The 26,097-nt window shown below is 40.0% G+C and overlaps 4 protein-coding genes across 4 annotated transcripts; all 4 read left to right on the top strand.

Moving 5' to 3' along the window:
* The first annotated feature begins 80 nt into the window (after positions 1 to 80).
* On the top strand, positions 81 to 4,819 carry LOC5515589 (nucleolar and spindle-associated protein 1). Its single transcript, XM_001635666.3, has 9 exons — positions 81 to 359; positions 512 to 585; positions 675 to 898; positions 974 to 1,094; positions 1,511 to 1,589; positions 1,900 to 1,959; positions 3,039 to 3,247; positions 3,481 to 3,693; positions 4,359 to 4,819. The coding sequence occupies exons 1-9, from the start codon at positions 267 to 269 to the stop codon at positions 4,441 to 4,443; spliced, it is 1,158 nt and encodes a 385-aa protein (XP_001635716.1). The 5' UTR covers positions 81 to 266; the 3' UTR covers positions 4,444 to 4,819.
* A 170-nt stretch (positions 4,820 to 4,989) lies between these two features.
* Positions 4,990 to 6,660, top strand: LOC116619905 (GATA zinc finger domain-containing protein 14-like). The gene has a single exon (XM_032385231.2). It carries the CDS (start codon positions 4,990 to 4,992, stop codon positions 6,658 to 6,660), a length of 1,671 nt encoding a protein of 556 aa, XP_032241122.2.
* A 1,105-nt stretch (positions 6,661 to 7,765) lies between these two features.
* On the top strand, positions 7,766 to 10,902 carry LOC5515588 (matrilysin). The gene is made up of 6 exons (XM_001635665.3): positions 7,766 to 7,919; positions 8,324 to 8,517; positions 8,753 to 8,932; positions 9,389 to 9,699; positions 10,206 to 10,345; positions 10,834 to 10,902. Exons 1-5 carry the CDS (start codon positions 7,836 to 7,838, stop codon positions 10,331 to 10,333), a joined length of 897 nt encoding a protein of 298 aa, XP_001635715.2. The 5' UTR covers positions 7,766 to 7,835; the 3' UTR covers positions 10,334 to 10,345; positions 10,834 to 10,902.
* Positions 10,903 to 14,152: 3,250 nt separating this feature from the next.
* LOC5515587 (solute carrier family 23 member 2) lies at positions 14,153 to 25,649 on the top strand. Its single transcript, XM_001635664.3, has 12 exons — positions 14,153 to 14,421; positions 17,063 to 17,161; positions 18,230 to 18,387; positions 19,166 to 19,254; positions 19,399 to 19,454; positions 20,059 to 20,215; positions 20,531 to 20,555; positions 21,846 to 21,966; positions 22,259 to 22,415; positions 22,813 to 23,066; positions 23,870 to 24,143; positions 24,685 to 25,649. Exons 1-12 carry the CDS (start codon positions 14,380 to 14,382, stop codon positions 25,011 to 25,013), a joined length of 1,761 nt encoding a protein of 586 aa, XP_001635714.1. The 5' UTR covers positions 14,153 to 14,379; the 3' UTR covers positions 25,014 to 25,649.
* The last annotated feature ends 448 nt before the right edge of the window (positions 25,650 to 26,097 follow it).

Raw genomic sequence — 26,097 nt, 5'->3', positions numbered from 1 at the left:
CGTCCTAGTACCTCTCTTTGAAAGCGGATAGCCAATCCAAACACGAGAAAGAAATTCAAATTTTGTTGAATCAATTTTTGACGGTTAGATTGTTGTCACTCGTTCTCGATTCGAATACACGATCAGAAGGAAGTGTGATAATATATCGCGTTATATTATCGATTTCGTTGGTTTAAACTACGGATTTAAGGTGCCCTGAACTGCCAAACGAACACAAGGTATTCTGACCAAATAGGAAAAGTTCGATAAAGTGATCGTCAGGCGAGATGGAAATGTTCAATGCAGATGAGCTAGAGTCTTTCAAGCGAGCTCAACTCCAAAAGCTTTGCAAGAAATACGGGCTCAAGGCAAATAGCAAGGTAACAGCTGTAGTGAATAATGGACTCACACAACAGATCAGCTGTCTGTAATCGCTTGTTTAGAAATTAACGAGTGTGTACGGTGGCATGCTTGCACGTGCTTGACGTACAAAATATCCGTGATAAAAAATGTGAAATGTGTTATCTTACAGACATGTGAACTCATTGATAATCTACGGCACTATGCACTAGAAAATTTCCCCCGTAAAGGAGCAGAAAAGGAAAAGTAAGTGTGGCTGTTTTGTTGTTCTGTCGCTTAACGTTTTGTTTGGATAAAATAGAAGGAATGTTTCTAATCCTAAATCATTTCTTCAGCACTGTCAGTGTCAATGGTGAGACCACGACTGAGGGCAAATCTGAGATAGTACCTTCTCCTAGTGAAGCAATGAATGCTACTTTTATCAAGAACAGTCCAGAAGTCCCCAAGTCTAGTCCCAAACAAACGAAAAACTCCGATTCGCCGTCATCCCTGAAGGAGAACGACACTTATTACAAAGCCCAAGTGATGCAACAACTCGAGAACAAAGTACAAGAGACATGTGAGAAACATAATATTTCCCTGCAAAAAAACATACTAAAAATTATATAATGACCTGTGTTCTCGTATTTTTTAGTGAAATCAACGACCTTTCAATTCCAAGCGAGTAGAATTCCACGCTTCAAAATGCAACAGGACGAGAAGAAAACTCCCAAAGGAAAAGATTGGTCTTCTGTTCACGGCCAGCTTTTCAAAAAGTATGTCCAGGGGCGGATCTAGTTTTTGCCAAGGAAGGGTAGGAGGGTTGACCGGGGGTTTGAGAGCCCCCGCCCCTCACCCCATCTCCCCACCAAGCGCAGATCCTCTACTGGTGTCAAGTATTTCTAGTCACATACTGTATCTCTCTATTATTTCTTTTAATCATTTGTGTAATTCTCTTCTAATAATTCATTGGGTACTATATTTTTTATATAGTTTTACACTAAAGTTTAAGAACTTACTAATACTCGAAAAATAAGAACGGCATAGCCTCAACTAAAAATTAGATGTTTTTATAAAAAAGTGTTTACTACATTTCCCATAGACAATCAGAGCTAAAGAACTATTTATTGTGCCTCCAATTAGCAGAGAATGGACAGAGCACCTTTATAACCTAAACCTTATTATTTTATAGAATGGACTCCATAGATGTTTATCTAGAAAAGAAGCGCAAGCGGACACAGTCATTCTACCAAAATGTGAAAAAAGCAAAGGTGAGTATATGATTTTTTAACATGTGAAGTTTTCCAGTTTGAATGTCCAGGTTCAAATTCAAATGTTCCCACATGGCAAAAGACCCAAGCAAGAACTTTACATTTGGAACTTGACTAAACAGGACCTCCAGTGGATATGTACTTGCACAGATTTGATTTTTCTGTACTATCTGCTCTTAGGTGAGGTCTGCTGTATACATACAGGTACAGGCTGATTGGAAACAAACATTGTGTTGCATACAAATAGACTGAAGGGTTCACAAATGAGCATTTTTAAATAAGTTCCTCATGACATATTGTTCATTCCTAGATGACCTTGGATGCTGCTAAAAGTTCAGTGGCAGAGATGAAAAAGGCGCACCATACTCCGGTAAATGTCATGGCCATATGCCAAAGAACAATGTCAAAGAGATCTTATTAGTAGATGTACAAATAAACAGTTAAATTACCCAGAAAAATAGCAATCTTAGAGTCAATTGGGCTAATTACACAATTCAAAAACAAAATGTAAAAAGTAAACCATCATTTAGTTGGTTAGACTAGCACTTAGAATAATGCTAAGCAGGAGACCACTTAAAGCATACAGTAAAGGTTACAATTCTGGGAATTTGACCCTCATATCAAGGGTGTTGGGAACAGAGGTTATTTGGTAAATTGATTAATGACAAACAACGAAACTCCCCTCTGATTTGGTCTAATTGTGCCTTGTTTTGCGACGCGCTCTCCGTGTTTACGTAGATACCCGGTCAAGCTACATTGCGTAATCAGAGCTACTACCCCGTGGCGCACAAACAGTCCCCGACACGATATAAGAAACGTGCCCGATCTAAGAATAAATAACGGGGCATGCAGATAAATCAGAATCTATTGTTCTTAAGCCCTTAGTTACTGCGATGCGCGAACATGTGTGCATGGTCCAAATAATGACAGATGGGTTGATAATCGCCTTGGTGGTCATAGCATATTTGAAGAGGTGCTGACAAGCTCTTTGCGCAAATCCATGGATTTTCAAATTTAATCTTTTAACGAACGATGGAGGCTGCTTGAATTTGTGAAGATCAGGAAATATGTAAAAGGTAATGTATGGCAAAGAAAGATTAGTTATGCTAATGAGGCTTGTTGACAGATCGTGGCCCTTTAACACATCAGATTGGAGAACAATGGATTCTGAGTTATCTGCATGCCCAGTTATTTTATCTATTTTATATATCGCATCAGGGACTGTTCTCGCCCCACAGGGTAAAAGCTCGGATTATGCATGTAACTTGACCGGGTATCTAGGTAAACACGGACATAAACACGGAGAGCGCGTCACAAAACAAGGCACAATTCGACCAAACCAGATGGGAGTTTCGTTGTTTGTCATTAATCAATTTACCAAACAACCTCTGTCCCCTATGCCCTTGTCATATTTCTTATCAAAACTAAAATTGTTTGTTTCCTTTGTAGTCAAAAACACGCAAAAGCCTGGGAAAGCCTGTCTCAAAGACTGTTACCATAGCATCCCAGCCTGCTGGCTTTAGCTTCTTGAAGTCGCCTAAACCAGTTTTCAACTCCCTGACAAAATCCAGGAAATCAGTGGCATTCTACACCCAAGACGAGAATAAGGTCACTCACAACTCACATGCTCGCAAATCTTTGGCAGAGACTCCATTCAGGTAAGAAAGAAAGGTCAGATGCCTTTCTTGAATAATTATGGTTATTCAAGTAGAACTTGCCTAATAAAAGACTTGCATTATATTGGCAGACATACTATAAGGTATTTATTTTTCAGCTTATACCATAATGATTCAAATAAGCACTCTCCTCAGTAAGCACCCCCCTTTACCTCGAATTTTGGAATAAGTGCACCCTCCCATTATATTCATAATGTTTGTTTTTAATTTGACAGATTCACTGGAAACATATCTACAACCCAAACATCAGCAACAAAGGCTAAGAAATTTGATTTGAAAGCAAGTCTAGCTAAGCCTTTGAGCTATACTCCACACACAGGCAAACTCAAAACTCCACCCTTTGTCAAGAAAGGGGCTGTTGTTGTCAAACGTAAACAGACAGTGGCCAATAAAAGGGAGGACATCAAGAATGTCAAAGTCACATCAAGGTAAGACATTATTTTTGATTTATTATGAATCAAAGGCAGATAAGTTGTGTTGCTACTGAAGGTGATTGTTTTGACAATGGTAGTAATAATAATGGTAGTGGTTATGGTGTCAATGCTGAAGGTGATGAGAAACAGACACAGTAAAGATTATATTTGTGATTCAAGAAAAGCCCTTTTTATTTATTATATTGTGAAAATATAAAATTGAAAAACTGTGATCCTTGGTTGCTCTAAATCTGTGAATGTGATTTCTGGGCACGCATACACTAGTTGATCATGAAACATTGTCTTCTTGGTGTCAGGGATGATAATGGTGAAGGTGATGATTATTATAGGTAATTATAACCATCAATTTGCAACAAGTGGAAAATTTTGTTTGGTTTTGCTAAATTCCTCCACATGCAACAGAAAAAGTTCTGTCAAGCTCTCAAGCATATATATTTTCTGTAAGCAGACAATCACCCAATTTTTATTTTTGTATTTGCTGGTAGGAGCTATGGTATTCATGTCGTTAGACAGTTCCTCAAACAAACACCTTGCTCATTGCTTGAGGGTATCCAATAACGAGAGGAGAGTATTATGAGAGTATAGATGGTTATAGGGTTGGTGGTGACTTAAACCATTTTCTGGTCATTGTATTTATCATGTTTGTATTTCTGGTTTAGAGCTGACAGAAGAAAAGCAGAAATGAACAAAAGAGCAGATAGAAGGAAAGATACCATGGCAAGAAGACGTGGATTAATGGCATAATACCTTCCATGTATCACCCAATTTAACACCTTAACACCTGTATATAAATCATTACAAATGTAAATATCACAATCTTCAGGTTTGTTCTATTTTGACCCTTGCCACTAATACAGCAGCAAGCAGGAAAAAAGGCAACACCATTTTATTGTATTATTATATTTTTAATTCGTTGAGAAGCGATAATGTAGGTTTTGCTGTGTTGTTTATGTTAATGGTATTCTATATTTCTGTGTGTTGTTGGAACCTACAGAATAGTTAGTGGTTTCTTCAAGATTTAGATTGTAGGGAAATGTGGTCCTAGCATAAGCTGAATCTATTGATATAGATTATGAAGATAATCTGAAGATATATGAAGTAAAATAAACCATAACTCCAATTAGCAGGTTACGTAAATAACAAAAGATTGCGACACTGTTTTTTAGATATAGTAACCACACATGCACCACACAATAATATGAACATGCGCCACAATGATATGAACATGCACCACACAATAATATGAACATGCGCCATAATGATATGAGCATGCGCCACAATGATATGAACATGCGTCACAATGATATGAACATGCGCTATAATGATATGAACACGCGCCATAATGATATGAACATGCGCCATAATGATATGAACATGCGCCGTGATAATATGAACACGCGCCATATTGATATGAACATGCGCCATATTGATCTGAACATGCGCTGTGATAATATGAACACGCGCCATAATGATATGAACATGCGTCATAATGATATGAACATGCGCCGTGATAATATGAACACGCGCCATATTGATATGAACATGCGCCATATTGATCTGAACATGCGCTGTGATAATATGAACACGCGCCATAATGATATGAACATGCGTCACAATGATATGAACATGAGCTATAATGGTATGAACACGCGCCATAATGATATGAACATGCGCCGTGATAATATGAACACGCGCCATAATGATATGAACATGCGCCGTGATAATATGAACATGCCCCATAATGATATGAACATGCGTCACAATGACATGAACATGCGCTATAATGATATGAACATGCGCCGTGATAATATGAACATGCGCCATAATGATATGAACATGCGCCATATTGATATGAGCATGCGCCGTGATAATATGAACACGCGCCATAATGATATGAACATGCGCCATATTAATATGAACATGCGCCGTGATAATATGAACACGCGCCATAATGATATGAACATGCGTCACAATGATATGAACATGCGCTATAATGATATGAACACGCGCCATAATGATATGAACATGCGCCGTGATAATATGAACACGCGCCATAATGATATGAACATGCGCCGTGATAATATGAACATGCCCCATAATGATATGAACATGCGTCACAATGACATGAACATGCGCTATAATGATATGAACATGCGCCGTGATAATATGAACATGCGCCATAATGATATGAACATGCGCCATATTGATATGAGCATGCGCCGTGATAATATGAACACGCGCCATAATGATATGAACATGCGCCATATTAATATGAACATGCGCCGTGATAATATGAACACGCGCCATAATGATATGAACATGCGTCACAATGATATGAACATGCGCTATAATGATATGAACACGCGCCATAATGATATGAACATGCGCCGTGATAATATGAACATGCGCCATAATGATATGAACATGCGTCACAATGATATGAACATGCGCTATAATGATATGAACACGCGCCATAATGATATGAACATGCGTCACAATGATATGAACATGAGCTATAATGGTATGAACACGCGCCATAATGATATGAACATGCGCCGTGATAATATGAACACGCGCCATAATGATATAAACATGCGCCGTGATAATATGAACATGCGCCATAATGATATGAACATGCGTCACAATGATATGAACATGCGCTATAATGATATGAGCACGCGCCATAATGATATGAACATGCGCCGTTATAATATGAACATGCGCCATAGTGATATGAACATGCGTCACAATGATATGAACATGCGATATAATGATATGAACACGCGCCATGATGATATAAACATGTGTCACAATGATATGAACATGCGCTATAATGATATGAACATGCGCAGTGATAATATGAACATGCGCCATAATGATATGAACATGCGCCGTGATAATATAAACACGCGCCATAATGATATGAACATGCGCCGTGCAACTCGCGCCGTGATAATATGAACATGCGCTATAATGAAATGAACATGCGCCTTGATAATATGAACATGCGTCACAATGATATGAACATGCGCCACAATGATATGAACACGCGCCATGATGATATGAACATGCGCCGTTATAATATGAACACGCGCCATAATGATATGAACATGCGCCGTGATAATATGAACATGCGCCATAATGATATGAACATGCGCCGTGATAATATAAACACGCGCCATAATGATATGAACATGCGCCGTGCAACTCGCGCCGTGATAATATGAACATGCGCTATAATGAAATGAACATGCGCCTTGATAATATGAACATGCGCCACAATGATATGAACAAGCTTCTCTTTGCAATTTGTTTTTAACATATCTAGTGACATAGGCACAAGGTAAAATCTTAGTGACTCAATGACTGGCTCCAGTTTTTGGCCAATACTTCAAATGCATATAAAATCTATTCGGTCATTGGTCAGATTTGGGAAGGAATTGCGCATGGAAGGCCGGGAGCGTTGCGACCCGAACGGCTGTTTTTCCTATCGAAAGAAATCTGTTCCAGTTCTCGAGGGATATGGATGTTATGTTAATTCTATTAAAATATAATACACCAAAAAGTGGTTTTCGACTATGCCAAATTTTCGTCTTTAATATAAGACTTCAGGGCCTGCCCTGAAGACGTCTAATTATAGACGTAAGACTTCTTCAGGGCAAAAATTTGGCAGAGTCGAATACCAGTTTTTGGTGTCTTGTTATTTTTCATTAGATAGATACACATTTATCAAGCTTATTTATGGTGAAATCACAAAGCTTTAGCATTTCTCAAGGGTATTCATCCAAAGAGAGCATGTAAATACATATCCTTATACAAACATTAAACACAAAGAAAGACAGCAAAACATTTTTTTAAGAAATGATGTAATCCTACAAAGCGCTTTATGCCATGAAGTAATAATCGCGCCCCTGTGTGCAAACCTGCACACATATCTAGTGATCAATGTCTATCTATTGATCATATCTAGTGATCAATGTAGTCGGGGATCACGCCCGACCATCGTTATGTAAGTAAAACTGCTCCATGAAGGAATGCTGCCCGCGGGCCGACGTGGAGTGAAAAGGTACTTAAAAGAAGGATGAGTTTGCTGGTAGGTAAGGAGAATAGATTTGCTTTCCTGCTTCCTGCTCGAGATGATGGTAATCGCTTGGCTTGGTTTCCTAGCTTATACGCTGCTCGTCTCAGCCGATAAGCATGACAAGGAGGGAGATGCAATGGTAAGAAAATCTATCGTAGAATGACTTCTTGGGGTTTCAATTAGTTCCGCAATCAGGCTATTCCTACTCCTTTGACTCACACAAACACAAATTCCAAACGTAGGTGGCCGTTTCGTCAATAAAATGTGCACCCACAAATGTGCACCCACAAGGGGATACAGTATTTTTATGCTCTCCCAGGGCTCCCAACACCCCCACTTTCTGGCACTTTTGTTAAAATAAATGTGGTCAAAGAGATCGTATAGGGGCACACAAGAGGCATTTTTTTGCAAATCGATGTTCCATTGGGAGCCCTAGCGGGGGTTTAGGACCCCCTCCCCGTAGATCCGATACTGAGATCCGTACACCAAGTACCACTGTTCACACACATTAAAAATCATTATTATATTTATTACCTCTTCTAGATATATTTGAACCATTTTAACTACATCTCCAACACCCGTTCCGGAAACCACGACGGTAAGACTGCGATCAAGAACTTCCAGCGGTTTGCCGGGCTTAAGGTGACTGGTGACCTGGATGAGCCCACGGTCCGCCAGATGAAAAAACCGCGGTGTGGCGACCCGGATGTGGACGATAAGGGGAAGCGTAGACGCCGGTGAGGGAGGGGAGGGTATAAGAAGTACTTAGGTACATGGGTTACAGTGTTTATTTCTATTTACATATAGTCAACCAATTCACGTTTACAAAAAAAGGTCACAAATTTCCGTGTTAAAAGGAAAAAAATATTCATTAAAAGTAGCTCAAGCTCGCCTATAAATAAAATAAAAAGTTGCTTTTTAGAAAGTAATGAGTTCTAAATAATTTCTATGATATATATGGCTTTTTATTAGTTACTTACTAGCAAGCAAGTGGAGAAAGAATGCCCTGACGTACCACCTATCATACGGCAAGGACCTTCCCAACTTTGTACAAGACCGTGTGTTTGAAAAGGCCCTACAGTTCTGGGCTGATGTATCGAAGCTGAGTTTCTCACGAACTAGATATGTGTGGAATGCAGATCTCAAGATAAGGTACATTTTTCTTTCTGTAAAGCTTATACATTAATTAACGGAAGCGTTTGCGACGCAGGTTATGCATCTAGAGAGAACTTACCAAGCCCAAAAGGCTAGGTCTTGAAGGGTGTTTGTTATATGACTCCTTCATATAAGGGACATATTTCTCGGTCTTGAAGGGTGTTTATTATATGACACCTTTATATAACGGACATATTTCTCGGTCTTGAAGGGTGTTTGTTTATATGGAGGTCCTAACAGGTACGTGATCAGGTACGAGTGTTTTAATAACAATAGTAATACAAAGAACCCGAACTCGCTGAACTGAAGTGCGAAAAGACCATCATACAAAGTATGAAAAAGCCTCGAAAAAATATTTAAGAAAATAAAACACACTTCTGGTAGTCGCGAAGTAGTAAGCATTTTGGAAACTGTGTTTGTGCCCGTTGTTTCAAATATTGCATTCTGTTTCAGCTTTGGTTCTGTGACTCACAGAGGACCAGGCGAGAGTCATTGCGCGTATCCATTTGACGGCCGTGGTAAGGTACTGGCACACGCCTTCTACCCTCCAAATGGGCGTTGTCACTTTGATGACGACGAGACATACACAGACGGGATATCTGATGGGATCAACCTTCTATGGGTGGCGACGCATGAGTTCGGTCACGCCCTAGGTCTGGAGCATAGTAACGTAAGAGGTGCGGTCATGTTTCCCTACTACCACTCATATCAACCCAACCTTAAACTCCACGATGACGACATCAATGGCATACGGGCACTTTACGGTGAGTGGGGGTAAACCTATCTGATTTATATACCTTATTCATACAATTCCCCGTCTTCTTCCCTCCTCCCCCCTACGACAGAAGGGAGATCACTGCAGTGTACACAATTAGTGGTACCTATTTTAGTGGTCTTAATAACAAAATACCATAGTATTTAATTTTCACTAAAATTTGTCTCAGTCTCGAGGGTGCCCGCTTCATAGGGCTCTGTACCACTGTCGGTGCGTACCCAGCGACCATTGTGTCCGAATATGTCACTTCACAAGCAATGAATCTTCACATGCAATCAAATTACATTTTAGTAGAAACTAGAATGCCTGTGAGATTAAAAACATTCTACAATAAAACAACTTCATTCCCGCTAGAGTATATAGAATATTATATTAATATATATAAGTATATTTTTTTAATATTTTAGAAATAACAGACAATAACTGTTAAATTCAACTCCAATTGGTCTCCCCCAGAATCCATAACACCAGACTATAATCCTAATGTTGTTTAAGGTGCACTTGGCGAGCCGACCTGTGTAGATGACTCTAATTACGCCCGGTTCTGCTTGGGATGGAAAGCGGACTGTAGCGACCATACGTTTGTACGGCGGTACTGCAGAAAAACATGTGGACTGTGCTGACTTGATCAGTAGGTAAATGGAAGAATACTACTGCACAGCGGCGGTGTTCAAACGTCGTTATTCTTGTGGCACGAAACAACTAGAGAGCCAAGTACATACTTCAACCTTATTGGCTGTATCGTATTCATTTCTTTGGCATGCATGCTAGGTGCATGCAAAACGAAATATACATTAAAGAAGGCTAATCACGCCGCCATTTTATGCTCCAGCAAAAAATTTATGCTCCCACAAAACATCCATTCCCATCGACTAACTCAAGCGAGTAACCAAGATACTTAAGCAAATATCGCCAATAACATATCAGACGTCATTCGAATGTTATTTTGAAGCTTGCTTGCGAATAAACCGCTGTATTTTCGATGATAAACAATAACAAAGGAGTGGGTGATCGACATTCTTTAATCCGTACTCTTTTCGCGTCACTTAAATTTCACGTAGAAAATAACAACAAAGGGACGCTAAAAATATAATTAATAAGGTCATTTTTGTTTATTTTATAGATGATGACAGCCAAATAAAGATGTGATCATTCTGAAATGAATAGAAATCAATAAAGATTAACAAACAAAGTAATTTGTGGCTTTAGAATAATCCTCAATGTGTGATTCCACAAATTATCCAATTCACTCACCACCCGGAATTTCCTAGCCATCCGCTAGAATATTAGTCTCCTGCGCAGCAGTCCTTAGTGTCAGTCTCAAATCGGGAGGGATTCGAGACTGACACTAAGGACGGCTGGATACTACTGAATATATGGTTTATCAAATCATCTGCTCTATCACACACGCGCTGGCGAAAATCTTTGCTTCATGGTTCTGAAACAAACCAAACCGGTTGAAAAAGTTTTTCGAAAGTGTTAGGGTGTTATCCCCATCCTCCATCAGGTTAAGTGGGTTATAAGTATAATAAACACGTGTCATTTAGGATTTAACGCAAACGTTCCTATATGGTATAGGTATGCGACTTGGTTTTTGTGGTCATCGCGCGGGTACCCTGTGGTGTCACTCGCCAGCCAGTCAGTCAGCCGCGCAACTCCCAGGCCCCACTCGGGCCCGAAATGGCGACTAAATACAAGCGCGGAGCAAGGGAAAAAGTTCTTGTCGATTATGCGATGATTATTTATTTTGCCTCAAATTTTGTGACTAAAGGATAAAGTCAACTAGAGGAGATCTACTAACATTCATTCACGCCAAGATTTATCTGGTTTCAGCTAGTAAATTTATGCAAGTAACAGTTCACACTAAAAAGCGAACAGAACCACAAGAAAGCGACCAAAAAAACAACAACAACAAAAAAAAAAACAATGCAAGGTGAGTTTCGGACGACGATTTGTATTGTCTATTGAGGATATGACAGTTATTAGGCTTTTTGTTGTCCTTTTTGTATGCTTTGAGAATGCGAGTACTTAACTTAGTATTCAAATTATTTGAGCATAACGGGTTTTGTTTTGACATTCTTCGTTTTATCTATATTCTTGATTGTGTTGAATAAAATACAATACAACAAAAACTGGAATTCGTCTTTAATAAGACTTCTTCAGGGCAGATTGATTGTGTTGAGATATTTCATAAAGGCTAACCAATATCGTGTTGCATTTGTCAAATACTTCTAAAGAAGACCGTTCTTGCCTTTATATCCTGTGCTCTTAGTCCTAAGAAGATACATATCCTTAGAAGATACAGCAGCTTTTTCAACTTACAAGAGAAATTTTCCTTACCGAGGATAAAAAATCCCCTATTTTCTATATGTATTGTTGTTATTGTCTGCATCTTGCATCTCATGTGTTTATTTTGTTTTTCAAATAGTTGTGGAAAATTAGTTAGATTATAAATGGCTTGATAAAAAGATTTTTTTGAAAGAAATAATAAATAATTGTTTTCACTCTTTTATGAACCAGGAACTACCTAAGGGCCAAGATGAATGCTAAAGACTGGAAGACATGAGAATTAAAAATCATGTCTTGAAGAGAACAGTAGGATGTTCTTATTCACTAGTCATTTGATACCCCCACACCCATGGTCCCAGGGAAGGGTGGGGGATTAAACTTTAATAAAAGCCTGTTTCCAAGTTAAGGGTCAAAAACAGTCAATACCACCACCCCTCTCGACATATTCTGGTTAAAAAGTGGTCTTAAACCCCACATTAACCCCTGACTTCTGCAGGACCATAAGGGAGGGGGCGCCAATGACTAGTTCATTACTATGTGATTCAGCAGTACACACTCATAGGTTTTTTTTTAGAACAAGATACTTATATAATATAAAACTAAAAACAAACTTTTGCTTTTTAAATAATAAATCTGTAAAGAAAACAGTTTTCTATCAACCTAAAGATAATGGGAAAGGGAATATTTTAGAAAAGTACTGAATATAATTATCACATTATTGTTATTATATTTTCTTTTCAAACATTAAGGAAGAGTCATATTTCTTCCTTTTTCTTCTCCCTGTTGACTATTTTTATGCAATTGATGCTCTTTGCTATTTCCCCTCTACACCAAAAATAAATTAATGAACAGATTAGATTTTTAAATTAGAAATTTTCATTTATTACTTTCACTTATATTTTCTTTTTAGGATTTTCTTTCCAAGTCTCTTGCCCATTACATTTATTTTAGATGTTTAGATTTATTTCATTGGAATAGTTAGATCCAGGGTTTCTCAAAACACCAAAATATAATGCATTACTGGATGTATATTTGTAGATATTAATTCCCATGGGGATGGAAAATCACCACTTAAAATGGTACATTAAATCTTCAGCATTGCATCTTATCTAAAATTGTGTCTGACACTATATTCTATCTTTGAAATCCTGTTTTATCCATTGTTCTTCGCAAGAACAAAGCTTGTCAGAATGTAGCTTTGCAAATGTACATTAATGGAACTTTTATTAAGGGGAAGGGTTTTTTAGGGCAAGATACTTAAACTTTATAGCACTAGCAACAACCTTGTTCTTTTTCAATAATAGAATTCTGTTCACATAGCTTGGATAGCAAAGACATGGCCTCTTTAGGAAAGGGGAAATGTCAAGAAATGCTCAATCAAATTATTTTCATTACTGTTAAATTTTTGTCACCAAACCTTTCAAGTTGAGTCAATTCACTTTATATCTCCTCTCCCGTCGATTATTTTTTAGTCAATTGATATTCTTTGATTCCTCTCTACCCAAAACATAGATCAATAAAAGGGTTTGGTTTGAAATTAGAAGTTAGCATTTTCAATCTGTTTTTTCTTCATTGCATTCATTTGGGAGTAGGCCACCAACAACAAGGCCACTATATGGTAAAGGGGGGTGCACCAATATGTAATTCATGAAAGTAGATATATTTTTGGATTTTAATTTCCAGACATTTTTCTGAATATCCGGTCCAATGAAGGAGAGAATCGCCACTAAATCAATAAATAAAAATCACAGTATGGCATCTAAACAGTCTAAATATATTATTTTGAATCTTTGGAATGCTGTTACATCCATGACATTTTCTGCACAAGGGCAAAGCTTGTGGGAGTATTGTTTTGATTAAAAAAAGATATTCATAATGAAACTTCTATGATGGGACATAAGAATTTACCATTAGACTCTTGACAACTTTGATGGCCATATCCACACCAGGAATTGTGTTTGTTAACTTTGATGTACTGCATAATTTAAATTATTGAATAAGGCCTGCATCCATTTGGTTGGTACAATAAATAAATCTCAGTAGAGAGCAGGATCCTAGATCCCCCAATAATACCTTTGATAAGTCAACACAAAAGGTGTTTATGCTGGCTCCGCTTTTAGGCAGTGCCTAAATCTATATATTACCCCAATATTTGTGGCTTCAGTATTTGTTTTTGGTGTATATGTTGGGGTCGCTGTGTTTTTACAATAGAACAGGAGACTGAGTATCCGTCATTGTTATCCCGCAGCGCGCCTATTAGCGAGAACAGGCGTGTAATCCACGAGCCTGTATCACTAAGTCTCTCAAGCCGTCGGACAAAATAGAGCAATCCGATAAATAAGCGAGCGGATAACTAATTCCCAAGGACGCGATATCCGAGATGGCCGAGCTGCGGAAACGAGACACGAAAGAGGCCGAAGAGGTAAACTGATTTAATCCAGTAATTCATATGGATATTTTCTGAAATATTAAATGTATATTATGTATATCCACCAGTTTTAAAACAAAATACGAAATCTGATTTTTAAGCTCCATATTTTTTGGAATGCTCCTGTAACCAAAAGATCTTCTTCTAAATGACCAGGATTTGGGTTTTTTTGTTTATGTGTTCTGTGTTAAGTTTAGACGGCAAAAGTAAACAGCAGCAACAAAAGAGCTTGCATGTTTGAATCACGTGTAAATAGTAATATCAGAATAAAACTAGCAATATTATTGCATCTTTTCTGTTCTGAAGTTGGCCTTCGTGCTGATGACCTTTTTGCTTTTTAATTAGCTTCTACAAATGTATACAACTTATACATTCCTGCCAATCAAAAATACAAGTGGTTTAGCCTAGAGTGTCACGCATTGTAGGACTACATTCGCTTTAACTTCTCACTAGTACCCCAGAACAGCCCCAAAATGCGCGGTATTTTTATTTATTTACCTCTTTTTGTAAATCATTTAAATTTCACAATAACAAATATTGCATAGTAAATGAAGTGTTTTGCTATGTTAAGGAGCTCAGCCCGTTCCTATATTGCTGTTTACTTATACATCATATGATAACCCTTACGAACTGTCTTTTTGTAAAAAAACAAATCGAGTAATTTCCCCGACTCTTGTTTAATCTAACCATAGATAATAAGCACATTCATGTTTAGAAACCCACTAATATACACATGGCTAATCAAGTTAATCCACCCGCATGTATGATACGAATGTTGATTAGGATAGGGTCATTATTTTAGGAGGGGGGGGGGGGGGAAGGGATAGTATGTTTGGGAAGAGGGTTGCGATTTTTTTGAGCGCCGGTTTGGGGAGGGCCTCAAAATTGGATACAGGGTTTAGGGGAGGGCCTTATTTTTAAAACAGATAAAATAGAGCAATCCAATGAATAAGTGAGCGGATAATTAATGTCCAAGGACGCGATATCCGAGATGGCCGAGCTGAGAAAACGAGGCGAGCCTGTTCATAGTCTAGAATTTCAAAATTTTCTGGGGAGAACCCCACTCCCCATAAAAATTCAATAAATAAAAATGGTGGGCCTCTTGCTTGCACTTTTATGGCTGGTGCTTCTATTTGTTTGATACTTCGTCGTTTGAATATGTTCTGATGCCGACAATATCCAATTTGGCCTCCATTTCATAACACTTTACAACAAACACAGCTCAGGAGAACTCCTGTTTATTTTGGATATGTAGCCAGCGCCCAGCTAGCAGTAATCACTGGTGAATGGACATTACAATGCAAAACAATCTGACAAGCAGTAAACACTGATGAATTTCCAATACAATTACAATCTGAAAAGGTGAAATATTATAATCACCTAATTTCTATTTACAAGAAGTTGATACTGAGCCGGACACGGGTAAACCAGAGATAAAAACCCTGTGGGAAAAAACTCTGGACCGTGTTCCCCAAACCAATGCTCAGCATTGCGTGCTCTCGGGGCTTAAGAGCCGAAGAAAAAGTTTAAAAAAGAAAATACACCTAAAAAAAAAAATTAGCAAAAGTCAATATGGCTTAAACAGAGGAGCTGGCTAGGGTGACACTAACACGCTATGTCTCCCTTTATATAATCCTACCCATACTGCACTCTCTTCACATTCCCACGTGTTATTCACATGCCGTCAAAATAAACATTTCTGCCTGTATCATTACATTCCAAAGGGCCCCACTCCGTATTTCATGAACTGCTTAAGCTATGACCATCAAACTTACAGACAACACCAATCACCAGCATTTTAAAAATTGCCACGCCCTATTTTAGGTGTGTTCGAATAAATTATGACGTCATAAATACGATGTCTATATATTCTTTCAAATATTGCCTAAATTATCAGATATCGGTTTGAAATAATTTCCCATCATTTAGATATGTTTAAATGAACCTTTTTTTTTTACCATAAAAACGTTTATAATCCATCTTTTTTGGAAGAATTTCCGCCATCTGGGTCCGCAATCTTGGATCCGCCATCTTGGATTCTCATTTCTCATCGCAAAAGAAAAAAAAAATATGTAATAACAGGATTATTATCTGACTTATGCTTTAAATTCAGATAGCAGCCTTCTACTTATAACAACTGAGAGCAAGTAGATAGAAAGATAGAATTTTACTAATATAGAACTCCAGGCCACGCCAAAAAGGGTCTGGATCAATGACGTCGAGGATAAATATCACACTTTACTGCGCTGAATACGTCGGCGCCTGGATAATTAATTTTCTGGTGCTTATAAATTCTAGAAATAGATAATCACTAGCTTCGGGAAACGTATGTGCGCTTACAAATATTTATAGATATTTTTTGCATTAGAAAAAATTAAAGAAAATACATTCTCACACAGGGCCCCCGAATGGTTCCCCGAAATTTGGATGTGCTCGCTTTTCTCAAAAACTGAAAATGCTCGGTCTCGCATAAAAAACGGGATGCTCGCAAGTGCTCGCAAAGGCCATTCGGGGGCTCTCCTCAGGATGCCAAAAGTTGTAGTCCATGGTTTTTCTACACAAAGTCGAGCGATGCGTAATTCACATCACAAATAAATATGGTTAACTCTTGGCACTACTTTTGACGTAATCCTAGATCAAAGAGGAAGTCAGTGCAAAAAAGGAGTTATCGGAGCTGAATTACTACATCGATGAAACCCCTCCCTGGTATCTCTGCATTCTACTTGGACTTCAGGTGAGTGTTATTTTTTAATACCAAAAAAAATCCTCTCACACAATTACCTGACCATCATGTTCGTCATCCTGTCACACCATTACCAGACCACCATGTTCGTCATGATGTCAAACCATTACCTGACCACCATGTTCGTCATGATGTCACACCATTACCTGACCACCATGTTCGTCATGTTGTCACACCATTACCTGACCACCATGTTCGTCATGATGTCACACCATTACCTGACCACCATGTTCGTCATTATGTCACACCATTACCTGACCACCATGTTCGTCATTATGGCACACCATTACCTGACCACCATGTTCGTCATTATGTCACACCATTACCTGACCACCATGTTCGTCATTATGTCACACCATTACCTGACCACCATGTTCGTCATTATGTCACACCATTACCTGACCACCTTTTTACGTCATTATGGCACACCATTACCTGACCACCTTTTTACGTCATTATGGCACACCATTACCTGACTACCTTTTTCGTCATCCTGTCACACCATTACCTGACCACCATGTTCGTCATTATGTCACATCATTACCTGACAACCATGTTCGTTTTATGTCACACCATCACCTGACCACCTTTTTCGTCATCCTGTCACACCATTACCTAACCCCTTTTTTCGTCATGATGTCACACCATTACCTGACCACCTTTTTCGTCATTATGTCACACCATTACCTGACCACCTTTTTCGTCATCCTGTCACACTATTACCTGACCACCTTTTTGGTCATTACGTCACACCATTACCTGACCACCATGTTCGTCATTATGTCACACCATTACCTGACCACCTTTTTCGTCATCCTGTCACACTATTACCTGACCACCTTTTTCGTCATTACGTCACACCATTACCTGACTACCTTTTTCGTCATGATGTCACACCATTACCTGACCACCATGTACGTCATTATGTTACACCATTACCTGACCAGCATATTCGTTATCCTGTCAAGCAATTTATCATTGTCTCGCCAGTTACCGACTAAAATATTTTTCAGTTGGTATATCATATGACCATGCTCGCCATTGGTTATTCTGTTTCAGCATTACCTGACCATGTTCGGGTCGACTGTTGCAGTTCCTCTCATTTTAGCAGCACCCATGTGTTATGATAACAGCCCTCTGGCGAAAAGCGAGATCATCAGCACCATATTCTTCGTCTCCGGTCTCTGCACGCTCATCCAAACTATATTAGGAAACCGGTTAGTATTCCGTTATTCACATAGCACTTTACACCTTCAGAATTGAGAAGTGACCACAAGGATAAATTAAATGCACACAGGACCGACAATCACGTGACAGCACAATGAATGCCGTAATCAGTTCACAGGACCGGCAATCACTTGAAAGCACAATGAATGCCGTAATCAGTTTATCGAGGTATACGTTTGACACAGTCAGACCTTACCCTTGGTACCAAAGCCTCCAGACTTCTCTCGTTCAGTGACGCTTAGCCAAAATGCTGACAACCCTCGTGTTGTGTGACTGACGTCATACCCGCAAACCGGTTTAGGCATGTAATTCGAGACTGCAACTGAAAAAAGGCTCTCGCCCGCCCAGAGCCTCCTCGCTTCGCTCGTCGCGGTTCGTTGCGCGTCACTGGACGAGTCTGGAGGCTCTGGTACCCAGGTTAGTCCGACCTGTGATTAGTTTGTTCAAATCCTGCCTCGTTGGATATATTCCCTGGATATATTCAGACATTCAACAAGTTTGTTTTTCGAGTTGTTACCGGATTAAAGGTAGCACCAGGGGCTTGCGTATTTTTCAGAGATTTTTTTATGTCTCCCAAAACTACGATAAGAGACTTCCGATTCACAATCTCAAGCTGACTTAACCAAGATTCGAACCCAGGACCTCTGGTTTGAGTAGGGAAAGCCTAGCCATCGTCATTCTCTAAAGTATTAACATAGTCAAACACAATACAAGTCAATACAATTTTGGAGTAGCACCTGGTTTGAAAATGACATGTATTTCTTGTAGATTGCCGATCGTACAGGGAGCCACGTTTGCATTCCTCGCGCCGACAGGGGCTATCTTAAACCTATACGGGGAATGTCCCGCCCAAACAGGTATTTACAACAAAGACAAGACTCAGAACAGTAACAACAATGAAAAAGCAACTAATATAGCAGCAACAAAAAGGCATTAAAACATGATAAGATCAAGATGATAAACAACTAACTCGCAATTTATTAATATTCATATATTCGCAGGGAATTTAACTGCCGCTGAATATGATGAAATATCATGGAAACCGCGAATGAGAGAGGTAAATCAATCGATCGATTGTGAACTGTCGACGCGCATCACAATGGCTACCTTAACAACTCTTGGAAGTCAATTAGGATGCGAGAAACGTATAGAACAGTACAAGTTAGCATGGCGCAAACATCGAAGCTTTCGATATTGTGTCGTCAAGGTTCTCGGTAAAGCGCGTCACATCAAGTGTCATCTAGTTTACAATACCCCCTGCTATTTGTAAATGTCGCGTCCAGGTTTCAGCTTCGTACGAACCGCTTAGAACACGCGCGGTCTTATTGGCCGTGTTTCCTGGACCGTACGAAAACTTCTAGTACCTCTATTTTTTCCACCGTTTTATGGTCCACAAGCTTTGCTTTTGGGTCTTAAAACAATGAAAAAGTCCTCGCGTCCATAAGTTCTTGTATGATTCAAGCACTTATGGGCTGTAGTTGAATGCCGCATCAAGATCTGGTTAATGATATGATGATTGTGTTGTAACAGATCAGGGCTGTAGTTACTCTCTGTAGTCTTATGGTTAATGTTAAAATGATGATCTTGTAACAGATCTTTGGGGCAATCATGGTGGTGTCTGTAGACTTATGGTTAATGTTAAAATGATGATCTTGTAACAGATCCAGGGGGCCATCATGGTGGCGTCGCTGTTCCAAATACTCATTGGCTTCACTGGAATGGTCGGTTTTCTGCTGCGCTTTATTGGACCACTGACTATTGCGCCAACAGTCACTCTAGTTGGATTGGCACTTTTCGGCGCTGCAGCTAATTTCTCAGGTAACTAACACATTCTCTACTGCGTGACATCCTAGGTACCGTATGGGGCATTGAAATGCTGGTGTTTCCAGTTGCAATTACAGTACGTTGCACGCTACAGTGGCACCTTGACAGTTCTGTAAAGTGGCCAATAAGGATGCGAACCAGCATGACAGTGCATATCAAAACATGATAAAAATCTCCTTATTCTCGCAAGCTAATTGGCCAACGTTTCTCAAACTTATCTCGGTTGTGCGCTGTAACAAATGCATCACAGTACCAGTACAGTGTCCTCAAAATTAGCAAATCACTGCCTTTCTTTCCTTTTTTTTACAGGAGTGCACTGGGGGATTTCTGCTATGTAAGTCCGAACTGCATGCCAGTTCCTAACGTCTGATGATGACCGTCTCAATTTACCTTACCCTTTTATGAGATCTTCTCTAGCAACGCCTTCTGGTCTGATGACGGTTTTACATTGACTATCTTGATTTCCTGAAGTCCGAACTGCATGCCATTTCCTAACGTCTGATGATGACCGTCTCAATTTACCTTACCCTTTTATGAGATCTTCTCTAGCAACGCCTTCTGGTCTGATGACGGTTTTACATTGACTATCTTGATTTCCTGAAGTCCGAACTGCATGCCATTTCCTAACGTCTGATGATGACCGTCTCAATTCACCTTACCCTTTTATGAGATCTTCTCTAGCAACGCCTTCTGGTCTGATGACGGTTTAACATTGACTATCTTGATTTCCTGAAGTCCGAACTGCATGCCATTTCCTAACGTCTGATGATGACCGTCTCAATTCACCTTACCCTTTTATGAGATCTTCTCTAGCAACGCCTTCTGGTCTGATGACGGTTTACATTGACTATCTTGATTTCCTGAAGTCCGAACTGCATGCCATTTCCTAACGTCTGATGATGACCGTCTCAATTTACCTTACCCTTTTATGAGATCTTCTCTAGCAACGCCTTCTGGTCTGATGACGGTTTTACATTGACTATCTTGATTTCCTGAAGTCCGAACTGCATGCCAGTTCCTAACGTCTGTTGATTACCCTTTTATTTTACTTACTGATCTTTCGATAGCCTGCTTGCAGGCTTGTCCGTTTTTGCGCTCGCCCCCAGGAACCAGATGGCGCCCGATCACCAAACGGAGAGGGTTTTCCGCGATGATAACACCGAGTACCGCCTGCAAGCAGGCTAATCTTTCGAGTACTGTGGCTTTTTATCACTTGGTCTAAACCAAAATGATAGGCTGATGGTGCTGATCTGCGCGAAATTAAAAGATCAATCCTCAATCACTGGCAGGCCCTTACCCAGGATTTTTCTTGGGGGGGATGTACGAAAACCGAAAGTGTGGACCTAATTTTTCCGGGAGGGGGAGGGGGTTCTCTGATAAGAATCTAACCACCTCTGAATAAACAAAAAGGGATTTTTTAATGCCTTTGCAGTATGTACACGGGAGGACCTGGCTGGAGAAATTATACATGAAAATTGAGTGAAACAAAACAGGTTTTCCTGAGAGTTGCAGTCCACTTTATTAAAGTGTTTCTTCTCCCTCGATGACAGCAACGCCCCCAGGTCCAGATTTTGGTTTTTACATTGACTATCCTGATTTCCTGAAGTCTTCTGTCGCTTTGCAGGACGATCGTCTTAATCATAATGTTCTCGCAATATTTGCGTAATATCGAGTTCCCTGTCCCAAGCTACGAGCGTGGGCGAGGATGCTTTGCCGGCAAGTTGGCAATCTTCAGGTTATTTCCGGTAAGTAAGAACAAGTTGACATCCCCTCCCTAGCAGCATCCAGGCTGTTGGCAGTTTATGTCCCTGCCCTAATCAAAGTGTAGCCACTACATATAAGTGGCCTTGCAAAGAGGGCTACCCATCAGGCAAGACATTCAATTCCCCCGCCCCCTAAGTAACTTTTGGCGGTCCATGCAACTGCCTCTTTGCTCCATATATAATTGTTATGTCATTTTTGTAGATTAGATATGGGAGTAAAAACTGTCTCGTTGTTACAGCAGAAGACCTAACGATTACTTTTCTTGTTATTTAGATTATCATGGCTATTGTCATTTCCTGGGTTGTGTGCGTGATTATCACTGCTTCTGGAGGCTTTCCCTCTAGCCCTACGAATTCCCAGTACATGGCAAGAACAGACGCCCGCATCGACGTCCTTAATAAAGCTAAATGGTTCAGGTTTCCTTACCCAGGTGGGTGGTAGCAGTGTCAACATTTCAAATCATTCAGTAATAGCTTGCTTTTGAGTAATGTACGGGTCAGGTAAGCAAGTGTTTCGAAAGTAGGGATGGCACAGTGACACGCCTTTGTGTCATACCACTAAAAAATCCTCAACAATATTCGATCCTACTTTTCGAAACCTTTTTTAAACTTGTCTTTGTATACGCATATTGTTGAGGACGCTCACATCTCACCGCTAAACACCCTCGAGTCCCGGCTCGTAAGTAAGACTTTTCAACGTCTGGATTTAAATTTGATGCTACACGCAGGTTGACCTCAAAACAATTTCATAAGGATTGTTGTGACAAATATCAAAACTCGCGATACCAGCTTGCTATGAATTTGAGAGTTTTTTCTCTGGTAGCGCAGGTCAGTGGGGCACGCCTACAGTGAGTATGGCGGGGGTTTTCGGCATGCTAGCAGGGGTACTGGCTTCCATGATCGAGTCTATAGGGGATTACTTCGCGTGTGCTCGCCTCAGTGGCGCTCCACCTCCCCCCACGCATGCAGTGAACCGTGGCATCGGTGTCGAAGGTATTGGGTGCTTGTTAGCAGGAGCATGGGGAAGTGGTAATGGCACCACTTCTTACAGCGAGAATATCGGAGCTATCGGCATCACCAAGGTACTTGTGAATGATACAATAAAAGCCATTTGAGGTCAGTGCTATCGGCATCACCAAGCTACGGGCAGATAGAGCTATAGGCTTTTCCTTGGTATTGATGTATGGTACTAGAAGGTATTTGTGCACGATACAATAAAAGCCATTTGAGGTCAGTGCTATCGGCATCACCAAGCTACTGACAGATAGAGCTATAGGCTTTCCCTAGGTATTGATGTATGGTACTACAAGGTAATTGCTATCGTCATTATGACGTAAGACTGTAAGTTTGTACTTTACCTCGGAAGGAAAAGGATACTCCTCTGACAACCAATAGTATCATTTTGATACAAAGTTGAAATACCAAGCTCCTATACCTATCAGAGGCGTACGCAGGATTTTAACAAGTTGCAGTCAAAGCATTCAGAAGCTGGATGAGGGCGTGGCCCCGCATCCACGTGAAGATCTCATACCTCCCGCTTTTGGGTTGAAAATTGGCGGCAAAGCGTCAGACTTTTGAGAATATTACACGATCCTCTGTCATCCTCGATCTAAGATAGGACTTTAGTCGTCGCATGGCACTGAACGAGATTACAATTTGTTTAGAAATCATCTGTGGACTACAATGATGACGAAAATTATAGTTTTTCTCATAATCGCATATATAAAACTTCGTACATAAAAATGAATGAGTAAACATTCGATTTTTCCCCTCGTTATGCAAATAAGATCGCCAATTTTTTTGCAGCCAGTGACTGCAGGCCTATAGGCTGCGTACACCCCTGCATACCATTAACTGATAAAATCCCCTTTGATTGGCTTGCCAGGTTGCTAGTCGCCGGGTTGTCCAGGCCGCTGCAATCGTCATGTTAGTCCTAGCTTGTCTGGGCAAGTTCGGCGCCTTGTTTGTGACGATCCCCGACCCTATTGTGGGAGGCGTGTTTATGGTGATGTTCGGGATGATCACTGCAGTTGGGATATCCAATCTACAGTTCGTGGACATGAACTCTTCACGGAACCTGTTTGTATTTGGGTTTTCGATGATGCTGGGAATGGCTCTGCCGTCGTGGATGCAAAGCAACAGTGGGGTCATCCAAACAGGTCAGTTTGTATAGTTCGGAAGTTCCGTGCTTCAGTTACCAAGTACACCAAGGAAATAGTCAAAGCATCCCAAAGCAATAGTTTATTTGTGTAGTTACTAGTCATTTGACTAGTTCAAGTTCCTTGGACTAGTTCTGGTATAGCTATACTATCAGGCGGAATAACTAACGCTGATGTTTCGAGTGTTAGCCCGTCGTCCATTTTGCTCAGGCTAACTTTCCAGATAGGCGTAAAGCGTACCTTTTTCAAACTTGTGTTTATTTATTTCTCCACGCCTACGCAGGCCATCTGTCTAAGTTTTTCCATTCAAACTTTACTATGTACCTTGGAGTATTGAACTACGTTCCTCTGGCCAATTGCCAAGCTCCTTTGATTTGTGTACTAATTTCCTCCGGCCAGTTGCCAAGCTCCTTTGATTTGTGTACTAATTTCCTCCGGCCAATTGCCAAGCTCCTTTGATTTGTGTACTAATTTCCTCCGGCCAGTTGCCAAGCTCCTTTGATTTGTGTACTAATACTCCTATCGGTTTCTTCGTGAGCAGGTTACCGGGAGCTAGATCAGATCATCACTGTGCTCCTAAGCACCAATATGTTCGTTGCTGGGTTTGTCGGGTGTATTCTAGACAACACCGTCCCTGGCACCCCCGAGGAGCGTGGAATGGTTTTATGGAAGAAGCAGCTTGACGACGGCGAATCCACACGAGGAAAGACCACTGTACACACCTACGATCTTCCTTGTGGTCTAAAACGACTCTCTCGATTCACAGCCTGCAAGTACATTCCGTTCCTGCCTTATTATCCTAAGGAATATAACCACCCAGAGACTGGCAGACAAAATGGCATTGACGAAAAGGAGATGACTTCATTTTAAGGAGTGAATTTAAGATAGACAGCAGTATAGTAAGCCTCAATAATGTAGTTTTATTACGGCTGATTGATTACAACGAATTATTGCCCTCCTGTATAGAGGATCCCTGGCGGTAGTAACAGAGTTTGTTAGGTTGAATTCTTATAATAAAAAAACACGAATTTCCCTCTATTATTTTTCTTAATCGGGCAGGTTTCGGCTAGCGGGTCGGGGACAGTTCGCACGCCATTGGGTAGTAGCTCAAATTAAGCAACGTCAGTTGACCGGGTTTTCTAATAAAACATGGAGAGTGCGTCGCAAACGTGGTTTATCATAAGAATTTAGCCTCTCTGTTCCTGAGATTTTTAAGTGGTATATAATCTAAAGTGTCAGAAATCTGCATGTTTCATTTCAAAATACTATAATCTGATCAGTCTCCGTTTGGAGAATCTCAAAGCACATTATACATAAAAATATGATGTGATATTATCATGCGCATTTTGGACAATCGGGTGGTGTGAACACTTATTAATAATTTGAGTCCCTACGCTATATCATTTTTGCCTCATTTTAAGGTCTCATTTTAATGTCTCTTTCATACGATATGTATTTCTACAAATGTCTTCAACCCAAGGAGTATAAATAAAAGAAGAAACTGTAGTATCAGGCGTGATCCATTACATTTCATTTTCTTTTTTAAATATATGTTTTAAGTTGTCATATAATCGGTGTGTCATGGTATTTTGACAAGTTGGCCTAGGGGGCCTGGGGCCCGAAATAAAATACTGTTGCTGTCGGCAAAGCGTACCTCAGTGTTGCTGCTGCTTAGAAAAATGCCTAAAAACAACATTAGTAACAGCACTTTAATAGCCCTACCACCACGAGCTGGCTTTACAACTTGCATTATTGAAACCAAGAGAAAACCCCATGTAGCTGTGCTATTACCAATACTTCATAGTAATACTATTATCCTACACACCCTACCAAAACACCACTTGTGTATTTTTTTGTTTTTCTTATTTCCTCACCGCACAGGATAGCCATAAACCCAAGAGTATGTTGCATGGGTTTTCTGGGGCGAAGCCATACAGGCTGCCTCGCAGTGGTC

Source organism: Nematostella vectensis, chromosome 2 (assembly GCF_932526225.1).
Source record: "Nematostella vectensis chromosome 2, jaNemVect1.1, whole genome shotgun sequence".
In the NCBI taxonomy this organism is placed as follows: Eukaryota; Metazoa; Cnidaria; class Anthozoa; order Actiniaria; family Edwardsiidae; genus Nematostella; species Nematostella vectensis.
The sequence above is the reverse complement of the archived record's forward strand: the minus strand, read 5'-3'. Positions and strand labels throughout refer to the sequence as shown.